The sequence below is a fragment of the Empidonax traillii genome, unplaced genomic scaffold (genome assembly GCF_003031625.1).
Source record: "Empidonax traillii isolate 1590-97213 ecotype Southwest subspecies unplaced genomic scaffold, ASM303162v1 scaffold592:size536848, whole genome shotgun sequence".
NCBI classification, from domain to species: Eukaryota; Metazoa; Chordata; class Aves; order Passeriformes; family Tyrannidae; genus Empidonax; species Empidonax traillii.
In genome coordinates, this window is record NW_020955785.1 from 283,357 (window position 1) to 310,942 (window position 27,586).

Genomic DNA, 27,586 nt, shown 5'->3' on the forward strand with positions numbered 1-27,586 from the left:
ACCATAATTAGAGGTTAGGAGCCAGGTTTATGCAATGTGGATTGCAGAAAAAAACACCCAATTCTTGCATTTAAGGATCTCTCTTTTTAACTGTTTTCATAGATGGAGATTTCAAGGTGAACCTTCACCTCTTTGTTAAACTCATGTCTTAATTTTCTGCAGTTTTTAGCTTCAGCGAGGTGTTCTCCATCCTTTCATCATCTGGAGGAAGAAACAACTATCTAATCAGCTTGTCTGAAGGAAATGCCTTTTTAATGAGACCAAGTCTCCAGCAGGACTCAAAATAGAAAGGCAGTAAAGTCAGAAGTGTTTATAGAAAGAAACTGCTTTAAAATTGTTAGCATTGTGGTATCTTGGAAATGACAGCTGCTGATACATCCACAAGCTGTCCCAGTCTCAGCTCTCCTTACCGCTGTACAGCCTTGGCTGATGGGGCACTCTTATACCTTCATTCCACAGCGGTAGATGATGAAAATCCTTTCCTGTCACTTCCCTCCTGTACCAGCATATCCGCAGGGTTTTGTACCAGAGAATCAGAAAACAGAATTTCAAAGCCATCCCAAGGAAAAGCCTCTTGGCTAAAGTCCTGGGATTTCTTATTTATTTACATTTTCTTCCTTGTACTTTGAACATATCTGAAGTTGCTCCTTGTTTTCTTAATGTGTAATCCTTTCTCAAGACAAATGCACCAAGTAGAACCAGTCAGGGGTGCAGATCTGGTGCCAAGGAGACATGATTTACGTTACATGCAAATCTACTTTGGCAGCACAAGAGCTTTCCTTTCATCCAAATGGCTTAAAGCAAATGAAAACTGGCCTCAACATGGATACACTGCCCTGGAAAGAAACCCAAATGGGTGTAGTCTGAGAGTGGTTATCTGAGACAGCTGTGCCTCATTTGTAGCTTCACTGTCAGGGGTTTTGAATGGAGCAGAATGTAAACCTCTCAGGAACACTATTTTCCAGTACCTAATGCAGTGCTTTGACATCCTCGAGGCCAGGTGAAAGCATCTCCTCTGCCAGATCAAGGGGCAGGAGTGTCAACCCGACAGACTGAGACAAGCATGCCCCGAAGGCAGCTCTCACAATGGTGTTCCTCAGTCCCTCTTGCAATTATGTCAGATTAACAGTGATTTACAGCTAGGCTGGCACCCAGGGCCACAGGGCAGGAGGGCAACCCCAAAGCTGCACTGCACAAACACCTGTCATAAAACCATAGCCATGGGGAAGGGTAAGGATGCAGACAGTTGGGTGAGTATCAAACTCTAATAGCTGCTCTTGACCTACAGCAGTGCAAAGGAGAGTGATGAAGTACAGTTGCCCTGTAGAAAATACCCAGATCAGTTTTGGTGACAGAAGTCAAGTCATGTTTTCAGCACTGCTTTTGCTGTTTTTTGGGTCTTTTTTATTATAAACACTGTAGGACTGATGTGTTTCCTGTGAGACCATCATCTTCTCTTAGCAACTGCCCCTGGTTTTCTCTGCTGCTTCCTCAGCAGGAAGAGGTACACTGGGTGCCCACCACTGCTCCAATGAAGCTGTTCTGGGTGAGGCACACATTAGCTCTCTGGACTGTAAAACATGTCTGGAAGGTTTGAGAATATGATTCCAATGGCAATTGTAGAGATGCCTAATGATACAGCTCAGCTGCTTGCTTTGGCACATTTCATGCAAGTGGTTTCCTCCAGCTCTGCTGAAGGAAAATCATCCTCTTCTGTTCCTCCTCCTGTTACCAACACTGCTGATGGTCAAGCTTAGATTTTCAGCTTGCACTTTTGCCCCTTGAGGTGTAAGATACTAGTCAAGTACTTCACTAAGGTCCTCACCCTTCTCAGTTCTCCCTTCTCCCTCAGTTCTGCTGTGCCATAACCAGACTCTTGACATGAATCTAAAAAGTTGTGCCTGTCTAGTATCAAAACACATGATTACACAGCTAATTTTCAGTAATATTAACCATAAATAGGAGGAAAGAAGGGAATTAATGCAGAAATTGCTTACTGACAGATCAAGAAGCCTCCAGCTGCTAAGGTTACCCAGACGTGAATGTTGACACAAGCCCGCAGGTACTCAGCAAGGAGATGTCCAGAGACAAGATGTAACGAGGTGGTCTCAGGGGAGCCAACTCATTACAGATTGTGGTGTCCAACCTTATCTAGGGCATCACTGCTGCCTCCCAGCTATGAATGTTCGAGTGTTTATGAAAACCTGACAAGGTATCTGCAAGATATTTAATGCAAAATACTGTGGGGGGCAAAGTTGTTAAGGCTGGCTTTGGTCGGGGAAATAGCTGGGAATTGTGCTGGCAAAACTACTGAGCCCTGAGGAAAAGGGACTGTTCTAGCTATAAAGTCGTTTTTCATTCTAGGCTAATGATAATCCAAGGACATTAGTATTCCACACATTAGTAGTTAAAGCTGCGTCAATTTAGACCAGAAAAGCTGTTTGAGTATAGCAATAATTAACTATTAAATCCAAACAGGTCACTTGGCCATCCCTGAAGCACTCTACCGAGATCTCTCAGGAATGTGGTATGTTAAAAAGCAAACTCAGGGCTACCAATGGACTTGAGTGGAGATGCAAGACCCTCATTCTTTCTTGCAGCAGAGCAATCCAGGAGGATTTTTTCTAAAGGAATTGAGTATTCAAGATAAAGAAGAGCAAAAAATCCAGTCATCCTGTCTCTTCTGGACAGAAATTGAACTGATAATTGTATTCTGCTGCAATAAACTAAGCAACCAGATGTTTCAGATAATTAGTATTAAGAGTCAAATTTTTCTAGCAGCTGTTTTCCTTGTGAAAGACAAGCAGTTTATCAGCCTGGACAAACTCTTCTAACAGGATGTCTAAGACGTGATCAAGACAAAAAATGCTACTTGCATATATTATATATATATTTCTTTATTTTCAAAGCTTTAAAGCATAGACTTGAATATTGGTAACTGCAGTAGCATGTGCAGAGGTTTACTTCTGCCTCCAGAGATACACTTGAGTTACATGAGTTTTCAGAGCTTTGCTGCCTTTAGCATCCAACCTTGAGCAAGGAAAAGCTGACTGGAAAGACCAGAATGCCCTCAAAATGTGGGTTGTTAATTTTTTTTCGGGAATGTTAAGACTTCCCATACCATCACTCTGTATGCTGAAGTATTTTAAGAGACATCACTCTGTTTTCACCTACTTAAAAGTCTGTGAGCTTGTCCATCCTGTTTATAACACGCTACGGCATCCACCTGGAGCAAAGCATCTGTCTAGCCATGTTAATTGAATTAATCTGCAAATCTACCCATCTAGAGACCTTGCTACCTTCCTAACTTCAGGACTTTTATAGCAGAGGTCCATAAATAAACATTATAGGAAAGAGATGAGCAGTTCTGATGCCTGAAGAGTTTTCCAAAAAATGAGCCTTTTTTGGGTTTCTTTGGTGGAAGAACCAGTTTTCCCTGGATGGAAAACAAACATCCTATGAACTGGCAGAAACCAGTATGGATGGAAGAGCCAGTTTTTCATGGCCTCATGCAAAAACCTTGGCATTTGAGGCCTCAGGTAGCATCTAAGGTGCATCTTGGGAGGCTTGCAATGTCTGAAGGACTGATCTGTATCTCATTAAAATGAAGGCCACTCAACTACAACTACCAGACTGTTCTCCCCACTAATTGTTTGATAACGATGCCTCAGGCCATCAGTGTTAGAGACTGTGTCCCTGGGGTAGATGGGACTATTGACACCTGTTGATGTGGCCCAGACCTGCTGGAAAAGCTGTGGCAAGCCAAAGTTCAGCACGGGAGAAAGCTGTTGGCAGCTGAGGAGCAAAGGGCAGCAACTGACTGTGCCAGGTCTTTCCCTTTTCTTTCTATCAATGGTTTGCAGTTCTGCGGGGCAATGTGCACCAGCTGGTCTGGGTAAAGATTCATCAACCTGGGTGGAGACTCTGCTCAAGAGTAATTTTCAGCACAGTGTTTACTAAAGTTAGTCCCATAAAAGTAGGCCAAAATAAAAAGCCCCCAAGCGATGAAGTATTTTGGGAGAAGAAACTCAAAAAGAGTGCAGGAAGGAAAAAAAAAGGGCTCACTTAAAATGTCAGTTCTCTTGACTTCCTGGTGATGACTGGCTTATGCCTTGAAAAATTAGAATGTGCTTAAGTTCCATTTTTAAAGGTATCTTCTGAGGTGTTCAGGAGTTTCAAACAATTGCCTCTGCCACCTTTGAAAAGAAATTTAAGATCCAAATCGGGAGTTATTTTTGAAAAATGTAACCTGTGTTTCCCCAGAAAACTGTTCCTCTCAAAGGCCGCGGGCATCTCAGTACTAAATGGATCATTATGGATTTAAACTTATACATAACTGGAAGGTTAATAACATAAGGAAGTCAGGTAGCAGCCCCCAGTGTGGATCCAGAAATGAACTGGAAAAGTGCACTCAAGGAGCAAAACAGATCAGGTTTTGCTATTGTGCCAGCAAGGAATGTGATCTGTAATAGTAGAAGCGAAGATTAGTGGTTTTTAACAGAAGATATCTCTTGAAATTAGAACTCGGGGTAGGGGTGACCACAAAGGGCACCATTGGAAGGGCTGGGACAGGCAAGGCTGGCCCACGTGGCAGCGACAACTCGACGCACACCTTCTGCCGCTCCTTTTTAAGGACCACTTAATTTTTTCAGGGCCCCCTTTCCTCTTTGCAAAAGGACACCTACAACTGTACGAAATTAGGGCGCCTGGGGCAGGGGTTGGGTGACATCTGGAAGGAGGTGCCGGCGACGCCAACGCGGGGGCACAACCTGCGCGAAGAACCCCCGTTCCCATCGCTGCCCGGGAGCATCCCCGCTCCCTCCGCTCGCGGCTGCGGGTCCGGGGGACACCCGGGGCTGGAGAGGAGAGGGAGGTCGCTGCGGCCGCTTCCCCCGCGGTAACAAGAACCGGCGGATCCCGGGAGGGGGCTGTCCCGCCCGCAGCCGCCGCCGCCGCGGAGCCTCCGCCAGCTCCATCCACATCCCCATCCCCGCGTGTTCCCCGCCCCTCGCCGGCGGGGGCGCGGATCCGGCCTGCGCGGGGCCGGCGGAGAGAGGGAGCGCGGCCGGGCGAGGGGAGGAGAGAAGCGAGGAGGAGGCGGTGGCGGAGGCGAGCTGGCCATGGCAGCAGCAGCAGCAGCCCGCGGGCGGAGAGGCAGCCGCCGCGGGCTGCCGCTGTGATTGGCACCCCGAGGAGGAGGAGGAGGAGGAGAAGGAGGAGGAAGGCGCGGAGCAGCCGCGGGGCCCGCCATCCCGCGGCGGCGGAGCGGCGGCGCCCGGGAGGATGCCGGGGAAGCGGAGCTCGGCGGGCGGCGGCGGCGGCGGCACCACCGAGCTCCCGGGGGCCGGCGCGCCGCGGCAGCGCAGGCGGCGGAGGAAGGTCTCCTGCTTCTCCAGCATCCAGCTCTTCCTGGTGTCCGAGTGCGCCCTGATGCTGGCCCAGGGCACGGTGGGAGCCTACCTGGTGAGTGCGGCCGGCCCGCAGCCCCGCGCTCCGGCGGGGCTGAGCCGCGGGCGGGGGTGCGCGGCGGAGCGCGGGGGAAGTTTGGTCGGCGCCGGGGCGGCTCGGAGGGGCAGCCCCCCAGCCCTGGGGGGGGTCAGGGCAGCTCGGCGTTTGGCGGCTGAAATGACTCAGCAGTGCCCAGGGGTCACCCACCCTCTGCCTCCCAACTTCTGCGGCCGGTGCCCGGGACTCCTGAGCGCCCGGAGCGGGCTGGCACCGCTGCGGGGCTCTCCGGCCGGCCGGGCACTCCGGTCCGGTGCCAGCCTTCCCGCTTCACACTGAATAAATACCAAGGAATTCTAGCGGGGCATTTATTTCGTGCCTCCCGCCTTACCCGGTTTTGCTCATCCTCTCGAGTGATGCAGCGGTGCTGAGCGCAGCAGCCCCGCCGGTCCCGGTGTTGGGTACAGAACAGCCAAAATAAGACTTCAGCGCTAAATCTGCATAGTGAGATGTGGTGTCAGAGGCAGAAGTATAGTAGAAGAGTTGGGAAGATGTCCATACGGCTGTGCTTGTGCCTTGGAGCATACAGCCTGTGGAAATGTTCTGCTTCCAGCAGATGTAAGTGTATAGTTGATTTAAATTTCTCAAAATAGCTTGCTGGATTTGAGAATTATAGTTTCCATGGAAAAGAAATGTATTCATAATCTCTGAGGCTTTTTGAGGCCATACAAGTAATATATTCTACAGTAAGTGTAAGATCTCTGCATTCGGTACTTGTATCCAGTATTTAGCATTGCTCTTCTCACATGCTCAAACTACTTATGCAAATTTGTACTGAACGTGATCTTTAATTTTTCAAGGTATGTGACTAAACTAACCATGGTTAATATTCCTCATTAATATGAAATGGAAATTAGAATTCATCTCCATATAATAAAACATAAGTTTAGTGTGGAACATATTTGTAATTCCAAGGGAAACTACATGAGATCTGATGAGCTAAATTTAGCAGTTCTATACCCTACATGAATATAGGTGGTATAACTTAATTTGCAGGACCCTGACAAGAACATGCCTCTTTTATGTGAGTAACACCTTAGTAAGTAAAGACATTGTTTCCGATGAGCTGCTTGCAAAATGAGCTGTCAGTGTGAATGAGTGCGGAGTAATCCTTCCTCAGAGTAATAGCCAGGGAAGAGCCCACGGGTGATGTCACCCAGTGGGCACCAGTGTGCTGGAAATGTATGGATCTGCTAGAGGACTGTATATTGGCACATTTCACTACAGTGTCTGAGTGTAGGATCAGCAGCAATAGTCGCTAGTGTGGCATTTTCCTCAAACTCCTTTGCATTGCTCTCTCCTCACCAGTTTAGCATTTCTTTTCCTGTTTTTCCCAACTCTCGGGGCATGCTTTGTACCAGAGTAGAGCACTCGCTCCCTCTTGCTCCCCTGGAGTGTTTTGCACACCCCAGCCCCCCAGGCTGGAAATGACCATTGCCATCACAATTCCTGTAGCCTCCCTCCTGCGAGGGGTGGAACTGGACTGAGGTGCTGCTGTCTCTACTCTCAGCCCTTCTCCAGGTCTGTATCCTGAGCGGCATGACAGCAATGCCCCGTGGCTGGCCATATCCTCAGGCAGTAACAGACAACTGGGCAGTGGAGGGGAGGGAAGAAGAAAAGCAAACTAAAAACAATCCCCAGCATGCATAAGCAGTGGCCCAGCTGCACTGGGCAAGTGTTCCTCCGTTCCCTGTATAATTTATCTGCCGTCATTGCAAATACCATGCAGCTTTTCATACAATGAACAGATGCAAATGTGGAATTATCTTTGGAGGGTACACGTGTGCTTAAAGCGAGTCTGGCCAGGTGCTGCAGAGGAGTGAGAGCAGGAGCAGGAAAGATGCTTGGTGGAAAGCGTGGAGGACCTAATCGTTTTTGCAGACCAAGTGTCCCATGAGGCCATGTGCTGCTCTCAGGTGCTGTCATGGGGTGAAATCAGTGGAGGCACTGCGGAGCTGCTCAGGTGTAACTGCAGGTGGATATTCATTTACTCAGGCTCCTGGGATGAGTGGGGATTGGCTGTGGTCTGCCGGGCTGCTCCCCAGGGGACAAATTAGCAGGCGAGACAAAGTGGAGAGCAAACAGAAAGACAGACAAATAGGGAGATGCTGCGTAGGACAGGCACAGTGTGTAGTTCTGGGCAGTTGAATAAACTACTAATTTTAGCCTGTCAGCAGTGAGGGAGTAGTGTATTCATACTTCTGCTTTCCTTGGCCACATTTGTGACTTTCCCTAGTTATTTGTAACTCAGGAAGAGAAACCTTTTCTTTTGCCTTATACGGCGACAAGTTGGTTTCCTCAGTTATTGTCTGCCTTGTTCTGCACAGGGAGACCATGAGGGCAAAAATTGAGCTTGTTAAGAAAACAAGGCAGAGGCTTGGCTTCTCAGGAGTGACTGAAGAGCTCAGTTTGGATTGGGCTTGGCTTTCATGTCAGTACATTTAGAAGTAGATATTGCTATTTCTTTTTAGAGATGTAAAAAACTTCTTTTTTCCATGTTCACTGTACAATAAACCAGCGGCGCCCACTTGAATATGTGTACAAAGTATACATTCATTCATTATGTGGTTTTGAAGCAAAGATCATTCACTTTTATTTGTTCATAAAGCATTGTGCTTGCCAACAGGGCTTTATAAATAATAAATGCTGATAAAAATCTATATAAAGTCCAATTCTTTTCCCACAGAACTCAGCAGTGAAAATACCCCAGGATGCCAACAGTGGATGTCTGTGGTGAAGTAGTACAGTGTCTCTGAGGTTCTTCATGTGAAGTTTTAGGGAGTATTTGATCAATGTCACGTTCCAAAATATTTGTCTATTATTATGCTTGCTGTTTGCAAAATGCACATGTTCCAAAATTACTTGGTGCCATATCCTGCATAGTTTATGCAAATACAAGCCTGTGCTGCTGCCTTAATTTCTGGGGCTGCTGAATACACCCTATTATTTGCATATTCTTGTAAGGTTTTGTGTATGCATTTATTTGGCTTCATCTAATTACTTCTGCGTGCTTTTGGAAACTTGAATTTCCCAGCAACTGCAGTGGCAGTGGGGAAAACTGCTGCTTGTAGTCTGCAGGCATTCCTGCTGCAGAAGTTACTCAGGGTTTTCGCAGCAACTTTTAGAAGGCCAGCTGATTTCCCCCCGCGGTTGCTCTCCTGCAGCGTTGGGCAGTGGATTAAAGAGCTGAGCGTTGTTGGTGCAGATGGCACCAGGAGGGAAAGGCTGGAACCTCCTCTCTCCAGCCGGAGCCTTGTGCCTTTCGGGTGAATGCAGCAGTGTGATCAGTCATGCTGGCCGTGCAGCGATGAGGATTTTGATAAGGCTTATTCACATACCTTGGCAACGCTTCCCTCCCTGTCCACCCCCCCACCCCCCCCCATGAATTCCTACGTGCACTATATTTTGGAATATTTTCCCTGGTAATAACGTTCCAAGTGCTCCTGACGGTTTATCACTGAGGCATTTCATCGCCCTGCCAGTCAAATCTTTTGCCTAACCAGTGGTGAAATCATTGCTTGAGCAGAAGGCGAAGAGCTCTCGGTTTGACAGCCACAGTTTGTGGAGCAGGAGCACAATTTAATTTCCCTCCCTAGCCTTTAGCCTCGACTCGCTCCCATTCAAACTGACCTACTTGCAAGCATCCAACATCTGCCAAAGTCATGGGCTTCTTTAGATAAAGGGCATGCATATGGGAAGTGTGTTGGGAACCAGTGCTGTGGTGTGCTCCACGGAGCTGTTTTTACAGAGCTTTACTGAGCTGTCTCTGTTTGCTGCAGCTTTGAATGCAGCCATTCATGTGTTTTATCAAGTGATAGAGGATGACTGGCCTGAGCATGGGATGGAAAGGAAAATAATTGGTCCGTCCCAAGGAGGGTGCATTGGTGTTTGCGTGGGAATGAATGCCAAATTGTTTTTTGTTTTGCTGAATGAAAACTTTTGAGCCACACTTAACTTCCCAGGGAGAGCTTTGCCCGTGCAGCAGCGTTTCACTGCAGCCTGCAAAAGCCCTCTTAACATGTCTGCAGTAAAATAGTGCTGTGTGAGTCCAGGTGAGAGTGCGTGTGTGTATATGGTCTCTGAGACAAGCTCCTTCTGTGCAGTTTTATTGCTGCTGGGGTTTGGGATATTAATGAAAATCTTGAAATTCCATCTTCAGAAAAAAAAAAAAAAAGATAAACACAGAAGTTAATCATCAAAGGGTTCCTAGTGGAACAAACAGAAATAGGGGTCCTGTGTGATGAGCACCAGGGAACTGAGGGGTTAAGAGCAGAATTTGGCTCTTGGATTTTTTAAGTTGTTTTGGTGTTCAGTCCCTTCCCCTGGCATGTTAAATCTGACAGATGCAATTCTGTGTTCCTGTTGTACAGACCTGGTCAAACACTCCTTGAAGTCACTGGAGAGGTCTGTGTGACGGATGTTCTTAAAGACAGTTTTTGGGAATACTGCAGTGCTTCAGAGCTTTCTGTTGTGTTTGGTGCTGCACAGTAGAATTTTCCCCTGAGTTTTCCCAGTCTGAGTTGAGTGGGTGAGAGAAGTGTCGGAGGTGGGGAAACTGAGGCAGAGATTAAGAGCTTGATTCTGTTGCTGAACCAAATGATAAAGCTTTCGCTTGGTTGACAGCAGCGGAGCCTGAAAGGTTTAGGCATGGGCAGATTTAACTGCAAGAGCAGTTTTTTTCCTTTTAATTTATTATTGTTTTTAATAAAGTATTTGTTTTCCTAGAATAAGAATCAGCTTTGAAATACTGCTGTCTTTTTTTTTTTTTTCCTCAACGTTCTCAGCAGTGCTGAGTAATAAATTAGCTGTAATGTTCATAATTTATTTGTCACTGAGGTATTTAAGGGGCAAAAAACCCCATGGAGTGAAAATAAATGTTTTAGTGGGGATGAAGATTGCCAAGCATTGGCTGGTTATTGCTTACCGCTCATTTTCCCTTAATATATCTACGCTGGCGATGTTATTTCTGTAAAGTTGTTTCTAGTATGCCTTTCCCATTAGAGAATATTGTCTGTTCTGCAGCTGAGTTACACAGAAAGTTATTCTAAACTTGCTCTTTTGACTACATTCATATTTCTTCTCTAAGAAGCCTTTTGATGTTTTTTGGGTCTCTGACTGCAGGGTGGAGAAGAAACTAGAGCCTGCTCTGGGTTCTGATGCCTCCAGACTCCTGAGGGGCTTGGGTTGGGAGTGTGGCATGGACACATTAACATAAAAACTTTTAAGAGCTAGTAGAAACAAATTCCAGTCCAGGTATAGGTTGTATCTTTGAGTGTCAGGAAAACTTGTGAGTAACTGGAATGTATTTATACTTTGGTTTAAAAGTTTTGGGTTTGGTTTGGTTTTGGTTTGGTTTTTTTGTTTTTTTTTTTTTTTTTTAATCTACTACTAATAGATGAAATGGTGTAGAGATAACATCCTTATCTCTTACACTATATACTGTGTGCAATTTGCAGCTTACAATCGGATATCTTCTTGGTTAAAGGCATTTAAAGGCAAAATGCACTCGATGTTTAAGCATGGACTCACTGATTTTAGTGTTTGAATTTTTTATTACTTTTAGCAGAACGTTTGGCAGTTCTTCCTTTTCTGTAAGGGCCAAGTGATATTTGTAAGCCCTGAAAGAAAGAGCGGCCTGTTAGAAATGTTATGATCTGTCGTAAAACCAATGTCTCATTTCTTTTGGCCAGCCTTTACTTCCAAAATCCCTTTAGCACTTGCAGGGTGCCTCTGTGAAAGCCAGCTCTCTGGGTTTTAATGGGCTGCAGTATTCCTGCAGCTGAGGTTTAAAGGGATCTTGAATTAGAGCAGAGAATGCATTGGACTGAAGGGCTGTGTCGTTCTTGCTTAGGAGCTTCATGCAGTGTGACTCTTTAAGTGGTCATGTAGCCCCTGTCCCAGAGAGGGCTGAGTGGAACTGTGATCCCTCCCCTTCTCTGCAAGGCAGGGCAGATATTCCCTGTTTCCCAGAAAGGGATGTCTCTCAGGTTTCACAGGCTTTCTTTTCCCTTCTTTCAGGATATTGCAAAGGACCAAAAGCCAGCTTCTGTCCTGCTACAGCAGTGTAAATTTATTGCTTCAAAAGAATTATTCTGCAATTCATCAAAATGAATTTGTCCTCTGAGTATAATAATCCCTACTTGTAGACTCCTTGGTCTCCAGCTATTCCTTCACAGTAGTAAGATCAAACAATGGCATACTATTTAGTGGGTGAGGTTGCAGCTTGGATGAATTAGTGTAGCTCTGTCTTCTGATCAACACCAGATGAAGCTACAAGTGATATATTTTAAGCATCATCCAAGGAAGTTTAAATAAATGTGATAGTACGTTGTGTCGTAACTCCTTTAAGTGCTCCGGTGAAGTTTGGAAGACTTAATTTTTCCTATTGCATAGGAAAGTGGGCCACTGATTTTGATTTACAAGGTTTCATTATAGCTCTGCAGCAAAAAACCAGGACTAGAACCCCAAGAGTCCCGTCTCCAGGTCACCTTGCAACAAGCACTAGACACTCTGTCTCTTTGTAGATACGCACTGCAAAGCGAGTAGCAGTGCCTGCTCTACTGAGAAGAGATTTCACACTGCCACGTTCCATGCACCATCACTATGACCAGTAGTGATCCCAGGCTGTTCAGGGAGTTCTTGGGGTGTCTGGCACTTTTTCCCATCAGTGCTGGGAGGGCTTTGCCCTGTGATGGGGAGCAGTGTGTAGTCCTTACAGGGATGGTCCCTGCATCAAAATGTTTCAGTTTGAGGGGATGGATCAAAGCATGGCAAAAAGGAACCGTTCCTTTTTTTCCCAGATTTTAAGAGGGAATGCAGTTGTAATCATATAAAGGTGAAGATCTACAGCACAGGTCTGGATCTGCCCCTCCTCACTTAGCAAATCTTGGAAACGTGTCAGAACTAAAATGAGATTTTCTAAGCTCTCCAGTTAGCAACTTTTTTTTCCCAGCCATATTCTGGATGTGATGTGCTTCTGCATTTTGCTGCTTGAATATTCCTTGCTGAAGTGAGGCAGGCAGCCCTCTCCTGCTGTTGCACAGTGCCCATAGCATTGAAGATCTTTTATTGAGCTTGTGTTGCAGCAGTGCCCAGACACAGTCAGTAATTTTAGATGACTGCTTGCAGCATAAAAGCAAAATATTTATTTCAGGTTTGCTTGAATATTTATCATCATTGTTATTTTCAATAAGCAAAGCAGTTTGCTTTGGTTTTTGTTTTTCCTCTCTGTTGCCTCTTGCTTCATAGTAGACTTTCTCCTCACCAAGCAGCAAGCTGATTTCCCTGTATTTTTTTAACATCTTTTGGTGTCTGCAGGATGATCTTTGCATGTTTGCAGACCCAGTGACTTTTAGATAAGTTGTTGTGAGGACCAGTGTGGGACCATAGAAGTTGTTATTCCATGCTACATGTCTCCTGGCTGGAACTGTATTAATTTTAAGAGTCCTTTTAAAACACTTGCCATGCTGCTTACCTGTATAATTCATAATGTCTTAGTTTACTGAAAGTGGAAGGACTTTAAATTCAGTTTTATGGTGATCCATTAAATGACAGTGAAGTTTTTGACAGAACCTGGATAATTCAGTTGTATTCAGGTCTTCATGACTCACCCAGTTTCTGAAGCAATTATGGCAGATTTGCTTTCAAGTGTTTTTTGGTGCTTTGATGTTTGCATCTGAATCCAACATTTTTTTTAGTTGTTTTTATAAAAAAGCAACTACAAACTCTGCCATAAAGAAACTGAAAGAAAGCTTGGCTGTTGAGAAGAGGTGTGGGTGTGGAAGAATACATAAACCTTTCAGAAATGTTTCACTTGTCTCTTTTAAAGATGTGTAGTGGTATATTCGTGGTATTTATTTTTTTGTCCCTCACTAAAAGGTTTTTGGCTGAATTAAAATCAGCATTGGGTCTGGGTCAATATAGAGGAAACAGCCTTGAAGTGTATGTTGTATATGTGTGTTTTAGGGTGATATGTATGTAACATTTTAATACCTGAAACAACATGGAATTGCTTTGCAGTTGAAGTGACAAGTAGTGGTGTTCCCTGCATTCCTAAAACATAGGAGTTATTCTATGAATTCATGTAAGAGGAAAAATAACTAGTTTTCCTGGAGTCTTCTTAGAACCTGTGTCAGATGGAGCTCTGCATGCTCTCAGCTTGGCAGGGAGTGAGAAAACACCGTAACTTTATAGGTTTGCAACCTGTCGTGTTAAACAATGAACGGTATTTGTTTTCTCCAGTAGAACTTCAACAGGAAGAGCTGCAGAAAAGGTTGTTTGGAGTTCTTGTTTTTATTTCTGAAAAGGAGGATGTGAAATAATTGCTACCTCTTTCCACTTCTCAGCTTCATGCGAACATAGAGCAGAGAGTTGCTTAGGAGCGTTATGTTGCTGGAGTGTGGACCAAACCTCACACTTTGGCTCGGAGGGAATCTCTGGAAGGTTGCAGGAGGACTGGCATGTGCTTTTCTTGGGACAGTAGCAGGGCAAGTCCCCTGCTCCTCTGAAAAATACCAAGGCCTGTGTGTACACAAGTGCACGTCTACACTGAGAAATGTCAAGTGAGAAGAGGGGAACATTTGGAGCTTTCCAAATGAGAAGCTGAAATACTGACTGAAAGAAAATGATTTTGAAAAACATGAAGGAGAAATGTCCCCAGTGGTGTCCTGCTGCTTTTTGTGCCATGCTAATGACTTTCATCTGCTGGAAACGTGCTTACTTCTCTTTCTGACATGGTCTGAGTATTGCACGATGTACTGAGGTGCCAAATTAGGGGTTGATCCTTTCTTTCTCTGTAACGGGGAAACAACAGAAAATACCAATATATAACTAGGTTTTGATTTTTAAAGAGGATTAACTTGTGGTTAGACTTCAAGTTTTTCAGTCCTACTGCTTGCTTCTCCTTGTCTCTCTCAGCTGCAGGAAGAGCTATAATTGTCATGGTTTAGTATATTTATTTTCTCCAAGTTATTCTTCAAGATTTAACTCTTCTTCTAAAGACTATCCACCTTGCATGGTAAGGTATGGTGGGTTAACCTTGGTCTGCAGCCAGACACCCACCCAGCTGCTTTCTCACTCCTTCCTCAACAGGGTGGGGGCAGAAAATGAGGTGAAGAAGCTTGTGGGTTGAGATAAAGACTAGCAATTACTGTCAGGGGTAAAACAGTCTTGACCTAGGAAAATTAATTTTTATTGCCAGTTAGAATAGATTTGGATGTTTAAAACAAAGACAAAAATTAAAGCACCACCTTCTCCACATCTCACCCCTTTTTCCTAGGCTCCCTGGGAGTATGTCTCTATTGGATCCTCGCTGTGCTCTGCTGGGGGAGCATCCACCCTCGCCATGAGCTAAAGTAAATCATTAATCATGTTTGAGCACTGACATGCTCTTTGCAGAAACGTCAGCTGGCACTGGTTAAATAGTTTTCCCTGTGCTTGTGTCCTGTCTGCACTTCATGATCAGTCACTGGTTTTCATGGTGTCCCATTGCTCATCAAGGTTCAGCCCAAGGAGAAACATGTGTCTGTGGGACTCAAAACATGGTGGTATTTTCTGTCCTGCACACATTGTCTGTAAAATTTGATTTTTGTGGTAATTAACCTTCCCCATAGCCTGTGCCAAGTGCTGCGGTTTGTGATGGGCAGAGAAAGTGCTGGGCGTGTGTGCCCTTTATGAGAAATAGTGGGCAGCGTCTTTAGGGCTTACCAGCAAAAGAAAACTGTGTTTTTTGTGTTTGCCTTGTCCAACGTACAGGGCTGAGAGCTGTTAATTACAATGGGCCTTTCAGGCTCTGCATGAGATGCACACTGTGTTTCCTGCTGCCTATGGCTAGTTATAATGCAGGTCCTTATGTCTGAAGTCAGTGCAGCTGCTGGCTGAGGGACAGGAGCTTCAGCTGAAGGGATGCCTTGTCTGGGGGTGCTTGTTTGTGAAGGGTAGTGATGACAGTTTGGTCTCATCCAAGGTGCTCAGTGCAGTGAATTCCCACTGAGCTCAGTTGTGTTCCTGCAGGAACCTGCTGTGTCTTGTGTTCTCCAACTTTGGTCCAAAGAGCGGTTCTTTGGCATTAAGTTTGTATTTTTGTTATCAAAAGATGATGCCAAAACCACATGGCTGCTTGAGCCCTTGAGTCACAGTGCTATCATGGTAGTCTAAGTTGGTTTTTGTGTTCTGTTCTCTGTCTATAATCTGGGATATCTAATACTATTAAAAACTGTAAATCAGGGGAGCTGCTTTGGGTTACTGAAAAGCTTTCTCATAGTCTTTGGGATTGACACCTGCCAACTTCAGAGTGCTCAAGAGCAAAGGCTGAAAGTATTCGAGTATTCCGTGGAGGTAGATAATCTGTTCGCTTCCATGAGTTAATTTGCTCAACGGAGGCCACTTCTGCATTGACAAATCACGCTGTGAATGAATGGATTCCAGAATCAGCTTGGGAGTTATTTGATGGCTATTGAGGTTCAGCCACACTAGCAAACCACATGCTAGAGGCACAGCTTTGTGAGTTTGCTGTGTCATTTGACGCAACGGCACCAGCTTTCTCAGGTGCTGGCCCTGTACAGAAGTTCAGTGTTTTCCATGGATTATGATGCATTAAGGTTGCTGTTTTGCACTTAATCTCATTTCTCACTCTTTTTTACCAATAAGACAGAAGTTGCAGTTTATTGCTGTTTCTTGTGAAAGCATTTGGGGCTTATGGTTTAGCCTCTTGTAGCTGAGATGGCATTTACTGATTTGCATCATTCAGCTGAATTCAATGCTGGACAAGCTTTTTGCTGGAATTTTTTTTTTTTCTTATTTAAATAGATCCCTCATGAATTACTGTAGTTGTATATAATGACTCATGGGAAATACTAGATGCAGCCTCTAGAATGAGTTCTGTATGTTTTCAAATTGCAAACTTTTGGAGTATATCTCTGAACAGTGCTCAAGGTCCCTTGTTAATAGACTTTATCTTTGGTATTTTGGGGGCAGGTGTCCAGTGAGCAATGGGTTAACAGGGTCATCTGGCTGCAAAGTTCTCTGTGGGATTCGGTGTAAGGTTGTATGGTCTCATGTCTGGAAGATTCTTCCCAGACTCTCCTATAATGTTCCACCTCAATACCGTATCCCTACCTTCAAAATGACTTGCTTTGAGAAGGCATTACATTTTGGGGAAGTGGTTGGCCAAAACGAACAAAAATGTTCTGCAAAATGTTCTGCAAATGGCTTGTGGCAAAATGTGGTCTTCTGGTTTAGCTAGGCAGGCCTTTTGGCATGAATGGAGTGTGACTGGTTACTCCAATACTTGTATTCAAGTACTGATGTTACTGTCGAACTTGATCAAATCTTTATGATTTGTGTTAGGCATCGCACCGAGGCTTCAAGGTATGGGATCTTTGAGAGATGCACAGATATTTGCTACACTGGAAGTGCAACTGAAGCTAAAATGACCTTTGCTTTCTCCTTTGTTCGCCCCCTATGGTGCATAGTGTATAGATTCAGACACTTCCCATTTGATTCTCGGCGTCCTGATTGCACTCAGAACTCTTGGTATCCAGACAGCGTCACAAAATATTAGGTTCATGGAGTGTTTCCAGGAGTCTGTGTCACTGTGTATTTCCCTGACCTCTCCCTTGCCCCTGCTGCTCAAGCAAGTGAGAGATGAAATGATGGGGGAAGAGCAACTTGATTCCTTTGAGCCAGTACTGATGAGGCAGGTTCTGTTGATGGTGGCATCTTGGCAGGAAGAGAGGAACTTTCCTGCCACATGTGGGTAATATTTTTAAGCCAAGCCCTTACTTTGCAGCTGGCTGTCCAGACCTGTCAGGTCCAAACTGACTCCCTTTATCAGTCAAGATTAATATTTGTGCCCAGAGAAATCTGGTTTTATTTGCATTTGGACACAGCGACGTGGCAGACTGGGGAGAGGATGGCTTAGCCCATGGGGTAACACTTGTTGGCTGAGGAACAACTAGTATTTGTATTTTCTGGTGCAGATGCAGATCAGGTTCATTTGCTGGCTTAGTCATGGGCATCTCCAGGCCTTCTTTGGGCTTTTTCTGTCTATCAGCAAATGTGCTAGCTGTGGTATTGTCTGGTTCCAGGTTCCGTGGCATCCTGAGGTCTAGGATGATAAGCACTTTGCTGCTCCAGTGATGCTAACTGGAATGGAAGAGGCACCCAGGCTTGGACTCTGAACCAGTTCTCTATCAATTATCGTAATAAGCTGAACTAAATTAATTAATTAATGGGATGGTAATTTTGTGTTATCCTACCTGTGATTATCCTTCCTATGATGCAGTCTCATTACCAGATGAATGGTATCCCTGCTTCCTTCTCATCTACCTCAAACCTTGGGGTTGAAAAATTTAGCCTTTTGCTGTTTGAGGCTTCACTGAAAAAGACTACTTGGGACTACTTTACTTGCTTTTTGGTAGTGATGGATTTTAAAAGAGCCTAAGGATGATATTTTTAAAGATGCTTTCTGAGCAATACTCTCATTGACAGAAGTGACTTACTCTAAGTGTCTCTTTGAAAATGGGGCTCTTGCTCCAAAGCCACTAAAGTGCTTTTGAAAAATCTCCTTCCCTATTACTGCAGTGGACTGCTTCAGTGATGTCTAGCTTCCTTTAAAGCAGGGCAAAATTCAAGTCTAAGTGTTGTGTGCCTGGCTAATAAACTGTATTGTAATTAGTACCTTGGGGAGGCAGGAACCAGGGAAAAGCCAAGTATAAAGAGAATTAACTTCATGTAGAAGCTGTCTGCAAAGGATGAGTGAAGAACTGGAAGGAGATGAAAACACAGAATTTGAAATGGCTGCAGAGGTTGAGAGAAACGAGATTGAGAAAAGTACAAGGAGACAAGAGAGAGTGCTCATGTTGGTTGCAGTAACCGTTGGTTGGCAAATGCTTCTGGCTTTGTATTGAACGTTGAATTCAAAACCATTCCCATTCTGCAGTGCCTGAATGCTGAATTCCTCCCAGACTTTGTTGTGTCCCTGTAATAGGAGCAGTGGAACTGCTGTGGGAACCCCTCTCCTGTTGTGCTTTTGCTCACATCAGACTCGCGTAGGTAAGTGGAAGAGGTGGGGACTTCTGTTCCTTGTACATGCTCATTAAAGTTTTTTGCAGGGTCTGGTGATTCTGCAGTGAACAGATTTAAGATCACCTTCAAGCCCTGACTTGTCTGTTTGCACTATGGCCCCACCTTGTTCACCTCCCAGCCTGCCCCGTTCCTTAGTGGGATGTTTGGCAGCAGCCGGCACGCGGCTCCTGTTCGTACCCTTGGCTTTGCACAGAGATGATGTGAAAGAAGAAATGAGTTGTTTGTGAACAGCTTTGTAGGAGGGTGTTACCTAGCAAATAAGCAGGATGACACGGACAGCTCTTGCGTGGGCTGCAGAGTGTGAGGTGGGACTAAGCAAGCATCGCATGTGGCTTTGAGACAAGCTCAGGGTGTTGCTAGTTAGGTGCTAGAGAGACCCCAATTCCACCTGCAGAAGTTTACAGGAATTCTGTATTTCTTTCATGAGTCATTACAAAGTGCTGTGGATTGCCAGTACAGCGTGGCCATTCTGTTGATTCCCTTTTAAATGGCTTCCTTCCTCCCAAGGCTTACTAAATTAAAGCATTTCATATAGTGGTTGAGGAGAAAAGCCTCAAACTTCTCCCTAAGCCGAGTTCCCATTTCCTTCAGCCAGGTATCCTTGCTGCTGGGTAGGGAGTGGAGCAGGAGAGATATCAGCAGAGCCAGAGCAGACGAAGAGAAAAGTAGTAGGACTTGTCAGAAAACCTCCTCTCTCAGTATACAGCCTTTATATAATCACCGTTGTCCTCCAACCATGAAAACTGAATTCGGCTTCCTTCAAAGCATTTAATAATGCTGCCTCAGAGTGTCCTGCCTGTATCACTTCTGCCGTGGTCCATGCCTGGCAGCTGGGAATGCTTCTGCAACCAGCTCCGCAGGCCTTGCTTCTTTATCTGCATTCTGGCATAATTCGGATGCAACCCTTAGCCCCGAGTTCAGATCTTGATCATAAATTAAGACAACCTGTCATGCAAAGGTCTTCATGTTTTCTCATCAGGCTTGCATCATGGTTTCTCCTGTGGTAAGTCACTCTGTTTATAGTAGAAAGCCTTCTCTGCAGGCATGGAAGTGTTGTGTTAGGAAGTGTTTTATTAGATAAACAAGCAAACTTGCTTTCAGCTGTGGAGGTGGAGAAGTGAGGGTGTTGCAATGTGACAGCTTGGGATCCCGCCTCTCCAGTGGTAGTACATAGTCCATATGATAGTATATATATATATCCATATGATAGTATTTTTCCTGTTAAGAGTCTTCCAGAGACAGGAGTTTCATTTCCTCCACTTCACTGGAACCCAGCAGGATGGTGCCCAGTTTGCAGAGTACTGGACCCGTGTGTGAATTTTTCTGCCAGTTCTTTATGTGGCCAAGAGTGCTGCAGGAGCCTTCGTTTGAATTATACACAGTTTAAATTCCTCTTCATCTGGCTTTGCACACCTGCTTGATGACCACAGGGAAAAAAAAAACCAGATCCATCTCTGAACGTGTCAAAGATGCTCCAGCAGCTTTCCCTGGGCTGTTTACTTTGACAAAGCTGAGTGGCTGCCCCTTCTCACCAACCCCTGCTGCTGCGCACTTATTCCACGTGGAATTCCTCATCCTCCAGGTTTGAAATGTGCCGGCAGCACCGCTCTGTGCTATGGTTTTTAAAGCACACAAACGTGCAGCTAACGGGGTTGAGGGTTGTACTTCTCTGCATGCTTATGCGTTACTTGGCTGCCAGTGAAAATGACATAATATTTAAAAATAAGTAAGGATTCAGACATCCACTGGCTTCATTGTATGTGTGCTACTCAAGAAAAGTGTAGGCTACAAATGGATTCTGGCATTGGGTGTTTTTTATGTAGATACCTTGTCAGAGACTAAAGTATCACCTGCCTTCACACAGTGAGGTGGATGTTGAACAGAAGACTTGGAGGCAGAAAGCTTCTGTGGACACCAAGTCTGCAGCTGTGATTATATCACTGTAGGTTGAGACTTCAAAAGGTTAAAAAGAATGTAGATTTTGGCCATGGTATGCATCTGTTTCAAAGCAACAGAAAAAGCCTTTCAGGTCTTTCTAGGCAGTTCGGTGTGGCCTGGTGCTCTGTGCTTGGATCTGCTTTGAGCTGTTGGTGACTCACCCTGACTTTCTGTGATAGATGTGAGGGGGTAGCTGCAAATGACACCCCAGTGATCTTTTTGTTCACACCCTTCTAAATGGGGCAGTGCTGATTCTCTTCCTCAGGGTAACCAGGAAAGGGGGTCAGTCCATTGTGTCCCATGCAGGATCCTTAGGAAGCAAATTAGGAAGGTATTGACAGCCCCGCTGCTGTTTGGTGCAATGAGTGCCTGGATTAGAGGTTAGATTTTTATGTAGCAAATTTGGTCAGTATGGATCCCAGTTTCACTAGAGTAGTGGAAAATACACGTTTAGCTTTCCGAGGCATGTGACGTTTTTCTGTTTTGAAGCGAACTGTGGCTTTGCACTGATGCATCAGCTCCTGACCAAACAGGATATCTTCTATGGGTGCTGAGTACTCTTTTCTCTATTTGCAATGTGCAACAGCGTGTAGAGTCACTGTGTTTGTGGCATAGCCGTGAAATCCTGCAAAGGGTTGACCAGGTGCACTTGATTTGTGCCCTGCGTTGGCTGAGGGCCAGTGGCACGGGATGCTGTGGCTACTGAAAAGTGGGGAGGAGATGCACAGTGGTTTGCAAGAGATGGCAGAAAAGTTTTCTGCACAATGCTGGAGAGAAAAGGTTGCCAGAAGTGTATGTTTTGCCTCAGCTGGGAGTGTGATGTGCTGTTTCTCTTGCTGCATGGAGCAAAACCCTTTCTTCTCAGGCCCCTGAAAATCCTGACCTTGAACGTGTACTTAATTTGGACTGTGTCAGTGACCTCAGAGCTGATCACCAGAATATAAAATTAATTTTTCACACCACTGAGGCATAGATGTGAGCTGCAAACTCCTCATGGCACCAGTACAGTAACTTGCAGATTTTCGAGTACTGGCCTAGAAACAGCACAGGCACATGCAGCAACAGCCAAGCTAATAACACCCTACTTTCAGCAGTAGTTCAGCTGCAGCATCTATTATCCCTGTCATGTGAATGCAAATTTCTATGCAGAGATGATTTCCAGACCTTGAGCAGAGCCAGCCTGGGTGTGTTCATATCACCACCCTTTTTTTTGCTTTCCCTTATGTTCGTGTGCCCAAAGCCAGCATGGGCGTCGGCATCTGCGGTGAGAACACATTTTAAGTTTCCACTCACTTTACTGGACCAGGAACGTTGTTCAAAGAAATGATCAGCAGCCTGAGACGGGAGGTCCCGATGCCCTCACTACTTCAGTGGAGTGAGGAGCAGCAAGGAACACAGTTCCCTGGGGCTGGGCAATAAGCTTGTTGCCCTCCTCCCCACCATCCAGTGGGGGAGGAGTGGGCAGAATGCCAAGGAAACTGTCTGCATTTTTAAAAAAGTGATCATCTCAATGCTGGAATTGTGGAGCAGAAAAACATCAGAGCAGAGGATCAGCATCGTTCCCTTGGGCTTGAAACCTAAGCCTGGTGGCTGTGCTGTCAGCTGGCAGGGTGGGTGGGAAGGAGGACTGAGCCCATGGGCACCAGCTCTATGGGGAGGAGAGTTTGCCTCCAGCTACAGGATGCCATTTGCTCTGTACCACGTGTCTGCTGGAAGAGAGGAGGAGGTGACATCTGAAGAAGTGGGTGGAGGCGTGTGGAAGCAGTGGTGTTGTTTCTGGCATGGTCACTTTGGCTCTTCGAGGAATCTTGTGTTTCCTGGCTCCGTAATGGAGGCAGTGGGAGATGGTTTGCATTTGTTTTCCTTTGGGAACATAGTTGCCAGGCAATTATTTTACACCCTGTAGCACTGCAGACATGTCTCTTCAAGTCCAATCTATTACCACATAACTGAGAAAATGTATTTTACATTAAAAAGAAGCCTTTTAAAATGGCCCTTCAGGCATAAAGTCAATGTGTTTTCTATATATAACCCTGTATTACTAATACAATGAACTTATCTGTAGACTCTGTGGGTGAATATGACTTGATCATTGGAGATATGAACAATATGATATTCATTTTCAGTGCACTGTGTCTCTGACTCCATAAAGGTGCTCCCAGCCTTCAGTTCATTTTTTAGTGATAAAGTGGAGCAATAGTGTGAAACAGGTCTGTGGATTATATTTTTGCTGAGCATTAATATAAAATAAACAGCCTATAGAGAAAACAAATTTACCTCGGTTCAGAAATGCCAAGATCTGTAGATTTGGGACAGACAGGAATGATGAATGTGAGCTTGTATTACTGAAATAAGTCCAGAATGGCATGGTATAAGCTTCCGTGGATTTAGTTACAGGATGTACAATATAAGTTGCTTTGGCTGGAAAATTTTAAGGTGGTGATTGATTTCTCTTTTTTTTTTCCTTTTCGATGTGGATCATTTATCACTGTGTGCATTATGTGAGATATTTTCCTTTCTCAATCGTTGACGACCGTTTTAGGGTGGTGGTAAGAGGCCCCTTTAGCCCAGGCCTTTTGAAGTTAGTCTCTGAAGTCATCTGATACAAATGCATGTGTGCAGCCTGCTGTGGCTCGGTAAGAAGAGAACTTAGTGCAATCATGGTATAAGTTTTAATTACTTCTTGTTATTGTATGTTACAGTATGTTCACATAAAGGCAGAAGGCTCAGTTACAATGATCTTTCTAGATCCCCAGACTGCTTTCTGCATGAAAAAGTGTGGTGTGCAGGTATCCAAATTGGTTTAGTTTGTGGTGGTCCAGTTGACTGCTCAGGTGTAGACCTAATCTGGAGGGAGGAGCATGAATCTGTGCATTAACAACAGCTTCACAGTCCTGCTGATGTCTCTGATGCCATAGCTCAATCCAGTGGAGCTGCTCCTAAAAGCTGAGTTGGAGATGTCTGGAGTGAGTGAAATGGGAATCATGGAAAAAGGCAGTGAGGCTGGCACAGCTGAGATCTGTGTACTGCAGGTGCTGTATTTGTGCTGTATTTGATGGTCAGAGCCCCGCTGACCTGCAGGACACACATGAGGACATAAGGGTGGCAGGCAGAGTACAGCTGTCTGTAGCACAGGTGAATTCCCATAGGAAGCTGTAGGTTCAGTGCTGTCCCCGTTATCGTGGGTTTTGGCATTGGCCATGATTCCAAGGCTGGCCCTGCCTCTCTCCTCATGCCTGCTATGGACTTGTCTGGTTCTGTGGGTGGTTTTACACCGCTGACTTCTTGGGGTCAGACCGCATGTCTCTGCTGTATCCTGTTTTCATGAGTTCTGATGGACTGGCTTCCTGGTACCATTTTGATCTTAGGTTAGAAGCTTTTTTTTTACCTGAATATCCTCTCAATCAATTCTTTCCATCCCTGGCAAAACAGCTGTGTAAGTTGACAGGAGCTGGGAAATAGCAGCTTCACAGCTAATAACATGTGCTCCTGGTGTTTCCCACTGTGTTGTAGCAGGAGGTTGTTCATCTGAAGCCACTTCCCTGCATCCCTGCTATTAAACCAGCATCCACGAGGGCTGTGCTCTTGAACAGTCAACCTGGTCTCAGCACACAGGGACTCTCTGTAATCCTTGCAGCCTTTTCACATGACATCAGTATGTTACAGGGACCTGTGTCTTTTGCAACATTTTATGTAACTCAATAAACAGAGTTGGTGTCTGGGAGCGGTGATGGCTGATCTGCTGGGGAGCAGGCTTGTGCAAGGAGATATGGGCAGTACAGTCCTCTTTTATTTCACAGTTACAAGGGCACCAGGAGCATCCCGCATGGAACCTGAAGGTATTTAGTTGGGTTCTACCTCATATGCAGGAAGTCCCATCAGGATGGGGCATTGAGGGTGAGAGAATGATTCTAGCCATATTTTGAACAGATGCAGGTTTGCATTGCTGTGCTAATGCTGATTTTGTAGTTGGTCTTTGCAAGGTCACAGCCAATGTCACAGCAGGTATTTGGGCTGTGCTCTCTGAGTTGCAGGCACCATGGATGTAATGCAGTTGTGTTCCTGTTGTTCCCTGGCTAAAAATCTGCGTGTTGACAGTTTTTTTCCCAGCCCTGTTTTTATTTTGGGATTTAGTTTTTTTTTTTCCCCTCGCTATGACTTGTCAGTGCTTTGAGGCTACTCTGCTGACGCTGGTCTCAGCACTTTGTACTTGGATGCTCTTTCTCTCTGGATGCTCCAGGATGGTATGATGGATTTGTTCTTTCACCATACCCCACTGCTCCTCATAACCCACTTAGTAAAGGAAGAGCTGGTACCACTGGGTAGCAGTGCTACAGTCAGAAGGAGCAAGCTGGGAAATGCAGTGTGGTCTGGCCAAAAGAATAAGAACTGCCAGCTTTTATCAGGAGGGTTGGAGTTTGCTTTGTGTTGTCATCCTCATCCTTCTCCTTTCATTTCAAGCTCTTCACCAAAGTAAAGCAAGAAAGTCCTAGGGGATGGTGAGACTCTTTTTCCCTGTTTTGAGTGGTTTAGCTTTTGTGAAAAGGAAAAGAACTACTCAAGTCCACTGAAATAACAGCAGAATGAGAATTGGGACTCTGGTTTTAGTTCCCAGGTTTGTCACCAATTTACTGTCACTGTCACTGTGAATTACACTTAAAAATGGTACAGTATTTTTATCTGAAATCCAGCTGTACAGAATCTGACTCTTCTCAGGCCTGGCACCCAAGTGTTTCTAAACACTATCCCAATTTCTAGGCACTTATATGTATGTATGGTCAAAGCCTAAAATTTGGCAGCCAGGTCGAAATGTGGGAGAAATCCAAAGCTAGTTAATACCAGTTGGCCTTGGGAAATCACTTCTGTTGGCTTTCAGTCTTCCAGCCTAAATTATTCCATCAGAAATTAATTTTGTTTGCTGTACTTGTCTCATTAATAGTTGGCTCTCTACCTCAGTTTACACAGCTGTAATGAGTAATCATGAGTTTCCTATCTAGGTAAAGCTCAGAAATGAGCACCACAGATATGATTTTGCATGGTCAGAGTTACATATTCATCTTAGAGAGATTCCCCATTCTACCGAAATTGGTGTTCATGGGACCCTAGCTATAGCTGAGTTCCTCTAGGGACGTGCTGGAGGTGGTAGCATAAAGGAGGGTTCCTATTGCCAGGGCTTTGCATTGCGTGAAGTTTGGTGTTTGCTGTGTGGTGTTCAGGCCAGAAGTCCCACCTGACTGCACCACCATTAGATCATACCTTGCAGTAAAAGCAGTCCTGTGTTGTGGGTGATAAATCCTTACCCACAGTGAAGGGTCTGTAACGAGGTGATCTTTAAGGTCCCTTTCAAACCAAACCACTCTACAGTTCTCTGACACACGAGTACCTGGTGGGACTGCCTGAGGCAGTGGGATGTTGTCTGTATCCCTCCTCCTTGGTGTGCCTTGCTTTGACAATACCAACATAGTGTTTTCTAGCAGTGTCTGTCCCCCACCTGCTCTGCTCTTCTATGGCTCCCATGGAGTTCTGGGAGCAGCAGTGTCCCTGTTAGGTGTGAGCTCGAGCACTGCTTGCAGAGCCGAGGTCACTGGAGCAGGGACAGGCTGTGCTGTGCCCTCGCACAGAGAACATCGTTTTCCCTCACGAATCACAGAGCTGTTTCATCCCAACAGGGACCTGCACCTGGTGTAGCAGGTGAAGTGGTGATCTCTTCTGCCTTTGACATGCACATCCTCACTTGGCTTTGGTGTGGGAAGAATTATTGCTCTTGCGCTGCCTCCTGTCACAGGGTTCGATTTTTAGGTTTTCCCTCCTGTCCTTCCTTAGTTCTTGGCTCTGTAGCAGGGGAGGATTACAGTGGTAGTATAAAATAACAGCCTGTATGAGAAGAAGGCTGAATTTTCAGAAAACATTACAACAGTCTAGTTTTGGAGATCTGACTTGGACACGTACCAGGGTCAGGTTTGGGAGCTCTTGCTGATGCAAAGCAGCAGAAGTGGGTTGTTTCCATTTCCCATTTTGTTGCCGACGGGGATGTCTTTGTCCAACTGTGCCCTGGTGTACCCTAGCAGAGGCTAACTGCTCCCGGAGAAGAGCTGCTGTCAGAATACTTTAAAGTCGGTCAGACTGGCTCCTGCTTCGTGAGGTTTATCAGCAAAGATTTTCAGTGCCTCCAGTGGGAGGCTATTTTTATTCTATCCAGGGGCTACCTTCTGCTCTGAGGTCTTTTTCACATTTTTTTTTTTTTGAATAGAGAAACCTGCCTCTTTTAGGACAACCTTAAATATCTTCATCTTACCCAGTCTGAAAAAACTAGATAGTTTTTTATTCAAGGTAAAAGTTTTTGGCATTTCTGTGACATGTTCAAGTTTTCTTTTGTTACTTTTTTTACTATATAAGAGGCACACTGCCGTAGACATGAGAATGCCCTGTGTTTTCCCTTGAGCAGGCCTGATGGCAGGTGAAGTACCTAATGGTTCATCCTTCATGCTCTGGTCAGTGCTGTGACTGTTGCAGAAAATCCACCTTGTGTTTCATTGCACCATGTAATCAAGATTGGAAGAGCTCTCAACAGATGATCTGGTTCATTTTCCTACCCTGTGGCAAGATCAGTCGTACCTGTGTCTTTCCTGGCAGATGCTGGTCTGTGTTCTTTTAAAGGCCTCTGCAGCTTCTCCAGGCAGCATGTTTCAGTGCCTAAGAATCCTTTCCAGTAAAAGTCTCCCCACCTTGTATTTAACTGGAATCATCTCTACTGCAGTTTAAACTTGTCACTTCTTGTTCTGTCCATTTGAATTCAAAGAACAGGTCATTCCTTTTTGCAGCAATGTTAAATATTTGAAGACTATTCATGTGCTTCTCTCTTCTTAGTGTTAAATAACCCCTATTTGTTAAATCATCCCTTCTTCATGGTGGATTTAAATCTTCTATGTAAACCTTAATTGGCCTGTCTTCTCAAAAATACTCTGTGACGATTCCAGTCATTAACTAATCCACAAACAGTTTAAACCCTTTGATCAGCATTTTATTTATATATTTTAGTAGAAGCTTTCTGTGCCAG

At 45.0% G+C, this 27,586-nt stretch overlaps 1 protein-coding gene across 2 annotated transcripts in view; it reads left to right on the plus strand.

Annotated features, from left to right (window-relative positions):
- Positions 1 to 5,167: 5,167 nt before the first annotated feature.
- Positions 5,168 to 27,586, plus strand: part of SLCO3A1 (solute carrier organic anion transporter family member 3A1) — a 144,502-nt gene continuing 122,083 nt past the window's right edge. For both annotated transcript variants that reach the window (XR_003572830.1, XM_027898338.1), the window contains exon 1: positions 5,168 to 5,463. Coding sequence is in view for 1 of the 2 variants with exons in the window: in XM_027898338.1 (XP_027754139.1) it covers positions 5,284 to 5,463 (180 nt within the window). In the remaining variant the exon portion in view is untranslated. The remainder of the gene's footprint in view (positions 5,464 to 27,586) is intronic.